This window comes from Eleutherodactylus coqui, chromosome 1 (genome assembly GCF_035609145.1).
Source record: "Eleutherodactylus coqui strain aEleCoq1 chromosome 1, aEleCoq1.hap1, whole genome shotgun sequence".
NCBI classification, from domain to species: domain Eukaryota; kingdom Metazoa; phylum Chordata; class Amphibia; order Anura; family Eleutherodactylidae; genus Eleutherodactylus; species Eleutherodactylus coqui.
This window is the reverse complement of record NC_089837.1, coordinates 307,502,310-307,510,962: the sequence shown is the minus strand read 5'-3', so window position 1 is coordinate 307,510,962 and position 8,653 is coordinate 307,502,310. Positions and strand designations below refer to the sequence as shown.

The following is an 8,653-nucleotide window of genomic DNA, read 5'->3' as shown; positions in this document are numbered from 1 at the left end:
TAGGAAGGAGAGAGAGAGAGATAGAGATAGAGGAAGGAGAGAGAGAGAGATAGAGGAAGGAGAGAGAGAGAGAGAGAGAGATAGAGGAAGGAGAGAGAGAGAGAGAGAGATAGAGGAAGGAGAGAGAGAGAGAGATAGAGATAGATAGAGGAAGGAGAGAGAGAGAGAGAGATAGAGGAAGGAGAGAGAGAGAGAGAGATAGAGGAAGGAGAGAGAGAGAGAGATAGAGATAGATAGAGGAAGGAGAGAGAGATAGAGATAGATAGAGGAAGGAGAGAGAGAGAGAGATAGATAGAGGAAGGAGAGAGAGATAGAGGAAGGAGAGAGAGAGAGAGAGAGAGAGAGATAGATAGAGGAAGGAGAGGGAGAGAGAGAGAGAGAGAGAGATAGAGGAAGGAGAGAGAGAGAGAGATAGAGATAGATAGAGGAAGGAGAGAGAGATAGAGATAGATAGAGGAAGGAGAGAGAGAGAGATAGATAGAGGAAGGAGAGAGAGATAGAGGAAGGAGAGAGAGAGAGAGATAGAGATAGATAGAGGAAGGAGAGAGAGATAGAGATAGATAGAGGAAGGAGAGAGAGAGAGAGATAGATAGAGGAAGGAGAGAGAGATAGAGGAAGGAGAGAGAGAGAGAGAGAGAGAGAGATAGATAGAGGAAGGAGAGGGAGAGAGAGAGAGAGAGAGAGATAGATAGAGGAAGGAGAGAGAGAGAGAGAGAGAGAGAGAGAGAGAGAGATAGAGGAAGGAGAGAGAGATAGAGGAAGGAGAGAGAGATAGAGGAAGGAGAGAGAGATAGAGGAAGGAGAGAGAGAGAGAGAGAGAGAGAGAGAGAGAGATAGAGGAAGGAGAGAGAGAGAGATAGATGGAGGAAGGAGAGATAGATGGAGGAAGGAGAGAGATAGATAGAGATAGATGATAGAGAGAGAGAAGAGATAGGAGATAGATAGATGATAGAGAGAGAGATAGGAGATAGAGAGATAGGAGATAGATAGATATGAGATAGAGAGATAGATGGATAGATATGACAGACAGATAGATAGAGAGTTGAGGCTTGCAAGAGAGGCAGAGAGCAATAAAGAAGGATTTTGGGGGTATCACAAAAGCAAAAGAAAAAAGTCAAAGATGCTATTGGATGTTTAAATGGTGAATTGGTCAAAAAGGATGTTACGAAATAGGAATGTAAATAAAAGTTCAGCCTTCTTATCTGTTTTCTCTCAGATCCCACCCTGCCCGCGGCTTGAGGACATTGCTCACCAGTCCAGATGCATGCGGGTCATCCGGCATCTCCTCTGTGCATGTGGGCGAGCCCGCCGACCGGCACGCCCTCCCTCGCACATGCCAGTGGAGACTTTTATTTATATCTCCTGCTTTCCAGCGGAGGTCTGCTGCAGATTGGACGGCTTCCATTGACTTTAATGAAAGCTCTTCCTACAGGACCCGCGGCAAAACACAGTATGCTCTCCAAAGAAAAATTTTATGAGAAAAATGGTACCAATAAAAAAAAAAAACAGCCATGTTATGGCTTGAGAAGTGGAGGTGAAAATCCACAAAGATTTGTCTGGTCCTTATGGCCAAAACAGGCTGTGTCTTTAAGGGGTTAAAGATGGACTTGGAACGTCTTTTCTCTTTAAAGACCAATGTCCATGGGTAGATTTGATTTGCGGGAAATCAAAAACTGTTAGAAGCATGCAGATGTAATTTTTTCCCAGTGTGCGGATCGCATGCGCGGGAAGAAATCGCAGCATGCTTTCATTATTCTGCAGCTCCAGCAGGGACAGCTTCCATTGTGGTCAATGGAAGCCGTCTGATTTGCAACGGATCCACGGGAAAGCAGGAGATTTAGAAAAATAAATGGCGCATGTGTCCATTTACCCAAGAAAGGAGACACAAATTAGATATTAGAGAAAAAAACAAACAAAAACTCTTTCTAACGGGGCCTGCATACTGGCGAGAAAATAGCGCGAGTCCAAAAAAAAAAAAAAGAACCCCGATAGGAAGCACAGGACTGAGACTGCGCAAGAAGAAGCAGGTGAAAACACAGGACTTCAATGAAAACAATGATTTCATTCTGATTTGCGATGTTTTCACTCCTGCGATGCCGCATTAAAAAAAATAAAATAAAATCACAGCAGTTTGTTTCTTTTTGCGATATGAAAACAATGGAAGAACAGCGCGATCTCCTGCTTGCCGTTCCTTTAGGGACACGGCCTATTTTGCCCATAAGGATGCGCTGGAGCTGGACAAGAAAATATATTTTTCTGTATTGTGTCTGCGGGCCGATTCCGCTGCGAGATTCAGCAAATGGGATCTGTGCGTGCCAGTGGAGACTGGGCCTAGCAGCGCTAGCCATGCAACATAAATGAAATTAGTTTCTCAGTGGGCTGGTATGATTTATTGTGGATGAAGCTCCAACGTGGACAATGATATGGGTGTTTATTTACATATTATTATTTACATTTTGAGCCATAAAATCTTTAAACGCTCCCTGATAATACTGGTAAGGGGCAGGAACTGATCTCCTCTGCAGTTTCAAGAAAGAAACCAGGCTGTCAATGCACGGGCAAAAAACCTGGCAAATTCATTTACATTCGCCTAACAAGACAACTGTCAACTCACACGCTGCAATCCAGTGGCGAGACCGAGCCTAAGCACCTGACCGCGGCACGAGACCAGGGCACTAGAACGGAGCGCGAGACCGGGCGCGAGCCCAAGCACGTGACCGCGAGCGAGCCCAAGCACGTGACCGCGAGCGAGCCCAAGCACGTGACCGCACGAGACCGGGCGCGAGCCCAAGCACGTGACCGCACGAGACCGGGCGCGAGCCCAAGCACGTGACCGCACGAGACCGGGCGCGAGCCCAAGCACGTGACCGCACGAGACCGGGCGCGAGACCGGGGCACGAGACCGAGCGCGAGACCGAGCGCGAGACGGGGGCACGAGACCGGGAGCGAGCCCAAGCACGTGACCGCACGAGACCGGGCGCGAGCCCAAGCACGTGACCGCACGAGACCGGGCGCGAGCCAAGCACGTGACCGCACGAGACCGGGCGCGAGCCAAGCACGTGACCGCACGAGACCGGGCGCGAGCCAAGCACGTGACCGCACGAGACCGGGCGCGAGCCAAGCACGTGACCGCACGAGACCGGGCGCGAGCCAAGCACGTGACCGCACGAGACCGGGCGCGAGCCAAGCACGTGACCGCACGAGACCGGGCGCGAGCCAAGCACGTGACCGCACGAGACCGGGCGCGAGCCCAAGCACGTGACCGCACGAGACCGAGCGCGAGACCGGAGCGCGAGACCGGGGCACGAGACCGAGCGCGAGACGGGGGCACGAGACCGGGAGCGAGCCCAAGCACGTGACCGCACGAGACCGGGGCACGAGACCGAGCGCGAGACGGGGGCACGAGACCGGGAGCGAGCCCAAGCACGTGACCGCGCGAGACCGGGGCGCGAGACCCAAGACCGGGACCGAGCGCGAGACCCAAGACCGGGATGGTGACAGACAGCGCGAGGGAGACAAAGTGAAGTGTGAGTGATTGTCGGTGTGTGCTGGGCATTGCAAAGCCGTTTAACCCTTTTACAAAAAGAAAGCACAAAAAAAAATCACTTGGATGAATTGCCTAAAAATAACTGTATACACCCTGAATATAAAGTTTTAGAAAAAGTAAATCCAATTAATCCAGACGGATTGCATACTTACTGATCTCGGCTTCTTGTTTACTTTGAGGTCAATCCTACAGCAAAGAAAGAATTAATAAAAGAAGACAATGAGTAAGAGGAGGGGCCAAATCAAAGTGTCCCTTCTCAAGGATGCATTTACATATGCCATCGAGTTTAACTATCAAGATGCCATTTGTAATTTTGCAAGTACAGTTGTATACACGTTTATACCCTGCTATGAAGGGACAGTCACAAAAACATAACTTAACGTTTTCAGTATAAGCTGGCATTTAACTTCTAGAGACCCTAGGAAGCCACTTACACATGAGCAAGGAAGCGCAGGCGTCACTCTGTGCTTGATCGGGAGATATTGAGACTGAAATAGAGTAGATGGTCTTCAACATACAGCAAGTAGAGAATTACACGGACAGATTTCATATGCTGGAAGTTACTTTTTGTGACCGTGTCCCATGATACAAGTAAATCTAAACATGGAAGAATTACAACAAACAGATGGAAGGAAAAAAGCCTTCCATCTCACATCCGGTGTCACATTTTAAAGCATTGTGTAGGTGGTTTTCCAGGCAGCGTCCCCTGTCCCAGACAGATACACTGCAGTCCCAGCGGCGCTGCCTGGTAAACCCCCCAACTGCTGACACGGAGCTACAGAAGAAAGTGTTCTATAGTAGACGTTAACAACAATTTGATGTGTGCACATAATATATCTATAGATTCTTGCAGTTTTCTTAACCCCTTAGTGACCAAACGTTTTTCCCCCTATTTTCGTTTTTTCCTCCCTTTAAAAAAAATAAAAAAATCTTAGCTCATTTATTTATCCATCGTCGTTAAAAATTCTAAATGGAGAGAAATTGGGGGGGGGGGGGGGGGGGGATGACATTGCGCCATCTTACAGCGCACAAACTGCAACAAAAACGACATAACTTTATTTTATGGGTCAGTATGATTACTATGATACCAAACAGTTTGGGTTTTTTTGCATTTACTAGTATTTTTATTTTTTTTAAGATATTTAATTTATCTTCTGCGTACAACATTTTTCATTTTTCCGTCGACATAGTAGTTTGAGGGCTCATTTTTTGCAGTACGTACTGTAGTTTTCTTGGTGACAGGGTGACCAAAAAAGTGCTTTTCTGGACGATATTCACCATGTGGGATAAATAATGCGTTCCTTCGATAGAGCGGAGTTTTACGGACGCAGCAATACCAAATAAATTTTTGTTTTAGTATTTTGATTTTTGTTATGGCAAAAGGGTTTTATTTAACTTTTTTTTTTTTTAATTAATTAGTAAAACTTTATTGTTCTTCTTATTTTTACATTTTCTTTTATTCCTAGAAAGAGGACCACAACTTGCGATCGCTCCTGCAGTATGATGACGGCATTTAAAGGGTTAAAAGACCCGACCGGCCACGCAGGTGTAAGTTGTAAGAAACTCCCTCCATACACGTCCTGCTGCTGAGCTTTTTTTCTCTACAGGGTGTAAAAACACTTAGTTAACTCAGGAGTTAAATAAGACTTTCCAGTTATATTTTAACATAATTGTCTTTGGTTTTTCATAAATTTAACCCCTTCCCGCTGCAGGGCGTAAGTTTAAGTCCTGGCAGCCTGGTACTTCCCGCAACAGGACGTAAACTTACGTCCTGGAGATAGCACGGGATCACATATGATCCCGCGCTATCCCGCAGCGGGAGTCGGCTGTCGGTCACAGCCGGCGTCCCGCTGCAACAGGGGGGGCATTTGAGATGCGCCTCCGCTGTTAACCCCTTCCCTGCCGCGATCTAAGTAGATCGCGGCAGGGAAAGAGTTCACAGAGGGAGCGCGGCTCCCTCTGTGTCTCCGGCCGGAACTCGCGATGTCATCGCGAGAGCCCGGCCTGTCACCATGGCAACATACTGGCGTCCTGTATTGCCTATGCCTATAATCGCTGTACAAGCGATAAGGCATGGCAGAGCAGTAGCTCTGCCATGCCTTATGACAGCGATCATCAGGGCAGTGGTTAAAGTCCCTCAGAGGGACACAAAGTGTAAAAAAAACAAAGATTAAAAAAAAGAATTAAAAAAAAAAAATGTAAAAAAGAGTAAAAAAACCATTTTTTTATACTTTTTCTCAGATTAGCATAAAAAAAAGGTAATAAAATCCCACATATTTGGTATTGTCGCGTCCGTAACATGCTTTTGACTGTGCACGGAAAAAAACGCTAAAAAACTGAGGCAACATGCTAATTTTTAGCATTTTGCCTCACTAAAAACGCAATAAAATCTACAGCTCGTCTCGCAAAAAATAAGCCCTCATAGAGTGCCATACATCAAAAAAATAAAAAAAAGTTACAGGACTTTGAATGCAGCAATTTAGAAAAAAAAAAAATTTCCAAGAAAAAGGGTTTTTATTGCAGAAAAGTGGGAAAACCTAAAAAAAAATGTAAGAATTTTGGTATCATTGTAACCGTACCGGTCCGCAGAAAAAAAATGGATTGTCTAATTTATGCTGCATGATTAACGCTGTAAAAATAAATAAATAAATCTATGGCAGAATTGATGCGTTTTCTCTCCCTGCTATCATTAAAAAAAAAAAATAAAAGTTTTACAATATAGTTAATGTACCCAAAAGTGGCACCGATAAAAACTACAGTTCGCCACGCAAAAAACAAGCCCTCATACGGGAGCGTCGACGGAAAAATAAAAAAGTTATGACTTTTGATAAACGGAGAAGAAAATCCGCCAAAAATTGTTGCGTCCTTAAGCCCAAAATAGGCCATGTCATTGAGGGGTTAAAGGCCCTATTACTAGAGATGAGCGAGCGTACTCGCTAAGGCAAACTACTAGAGCGAGTAGTGCCTTATGCGAGTGCCTGCCCGCTCGCTCGAGTAGTTTGCCTTAGCGAGTATGCTCGCTCATCTCTACCTACTACATTGATTGGTTTCCTATTTATACTGATTTCCAGAACAATAAGATTCCATAGAATCTACAGCGACAGCCCATCTTCAGTTAGTGATCAGTGGAGGGTCTCAGCACCTGTTACTGTGGTATGTCAAAACCTTTTCAAAAGCAGCTACACTTTAAAGTGTTTGTCTGCAGGACACCTCCAATCTGGAAAACAAAATGTAACTCTCTCTTAGGGCTAATGCCCACGGCCGGATTTCCGCCGTGTTACACCGCAGCTATTAGGTTTTATTGAATTCCGCAGTGTGAAATAACCCACTGTATGTCCTATTTGCCACAGGAATACGCATGGCCTGCTTCCATTGTAGTCAATGGAAGCCAGCCATCACGCTATGCTTTCGCTGTAGCACCCCGCATCATATGACACTGCTGGCGCGTCATGCGCTGTACTGTGCATGCACGTCGGTGTGTAATACGGAAGCTGCACAGCGGATCCGGGAGGTAAGTATGGGGTCTTGGGGGGGGGGGGGGGGGCGGTGACACGGCCTCCGCTGTGGTATTCCGCTTGTGGAGCCCATAACGGCCTTGGGCATGAGCCATTAGAGATTTAACAGAATTTCTGAAAATGTGAAAACATTATAAAATCAGAGGTGCACAATCCTTTTATGGTCGAATTGATGCATTATCAGAATGTGCCATTTCAGGGGACCACAAACTAAGGAGTTCTGTCCCTAGCGCGGGGGAAAGAATCAATACTCACCTATTCCTCCCTAGGCAGCCTATTCCCCGCCGATCTTCTCCTGGCTCTTGCAGGTCTCTGCAATAGTATGTGCACTTTAACTAGATCGGCATTCCCTGCTAGGCAGTGAACGTAACCTACACTGACCTGCAGGAAGAAGAATGCCGGCAATGGCCACATCACAACAAGAAGAGGATCCGGGCGGCTTGTGATTAGGTCACCTGGGGGACTGGAGAAGATCAGCGAGGGGAAGATGCGGTTAGACGACCGATGGGGGAGGAATAGGTAAGTAAAGGGATTTTGTCATTTAAAAAAATAAATAAATAAGTCTGTACAGAAAGCTGTAACCCATTTTTGGTATCAACCCATTCGAGCTTTATTATAAAGCTCATAAAAGAGAAGGAAAATGTTTACAGCACAGTCAAAGGCAAAAGGATTGAAGCAGGATGTCACACTTCCTGTGGCTCAGTGCCTTGGGATTTTAGGACTTCTTGCAGCTTCGCATAGGCAGTGGCTACAGAAGAGACTAGTAGATTGATAATTTTGTATGTCTTTTTTCTTTAGTTTGAATAACTCCACAGCAGCCCTGGCTGAGCTGAGCATGGGACCCCCACAAGTAGGTGCTTGGCAGACAGGCTGTGGGCTCAGACTAACCTTGCCACAACACTGCAGACATTAACAAGCAACTGATAGACAGGTACAGCAGTTGTCAGATTTCTGAGCAGGTTCCTAAATGGGTTGTCAGTTGGTAAGCCAACATCCCTGCAATAGAGCTGCCTGCAGTAAAAAACCCTGCAGCCCCACTGTAATAGAGGAGTTTGTTGTGACAGCCATCAGTGTCTGGAGTCAAGTAACCATTGCAGCCAATCAGAGGGTGCAGGGTCACGTTCCCAAACTCTTGGCTTTGTGGCAGCCAGGATGTGAGCACTGATGCCAGGAGAATGAGCGCAGCGATTGGTTGCAGCAGTCACCTGGCTTCCGCTGACATCAGCTGTCACAACAAATGCCAGGACCACAGCGGGGCTGCAATGCTGGATCCTGGCAGCTCAGTTATCCAGCAATATCCCTTCAATAAGATTGCCTTTTCTGTGCTCCGTAGTAAAGAGAAATTTCATCTAGGTACCCTGAAAACTATGACCAATCAGTTTTGACCACCACATTACATGGTGCTTTGGCTGTTATTGGCGTGCGATTTCTATTAATAATTCATGCCACTTCCTTGACTGAAGTGAGGAGTCTTGGATTCTTTCATCACATTGCTAGCCACATCAACAATGGGTGCAAGGCACTGCATGTTATCATAAGTCCTATTATTCTGGAAATCAGTGGAATTCTCGGGTCATATACTCCACCAATG

At 46.2% G+C, this 8,653-nt stretch overlaps 1 protein-coding gene across 3 annotated transcripts in view; it reads right to left on the bottom strand.

Annotated features, from left to right (window-relative positions):
• Positions 1 to 8,653, bottom strand: part of MEAF6 (MYST/Esa1 associated factor 6) — a 31,863-nt gene that overhangs the window by 4,012 nt on the left and 19,198 nt on the right. The window contains exons 6-7 of one of the 3 annotated variants that reach the window (XR_010785908.1): positions 3,982 to 4,035; positions 3,700 to 3,733 (exon numbers count right to left, since the gene is read on the bottom strand). The exons of 1 other annotated variant lie outside the window; for it this stretch is intronic. Coding sequence is in view for 1 of the 2 variants with exons in the window: in XM_066574900.1 (XP_066430997.1) it covers positions 3,700 to 3,733 (34 nt within the window). In the remaining variant the exon portion in view is untranslated. The remainder of the gene's footprint in view (positions 1 to 3,699; positions 3,734 to 3,981; positions 4,036 to 8,653) is intronic. One more of the 3 variants, XM_066574900.1, reaches the window with a different exon arrangement.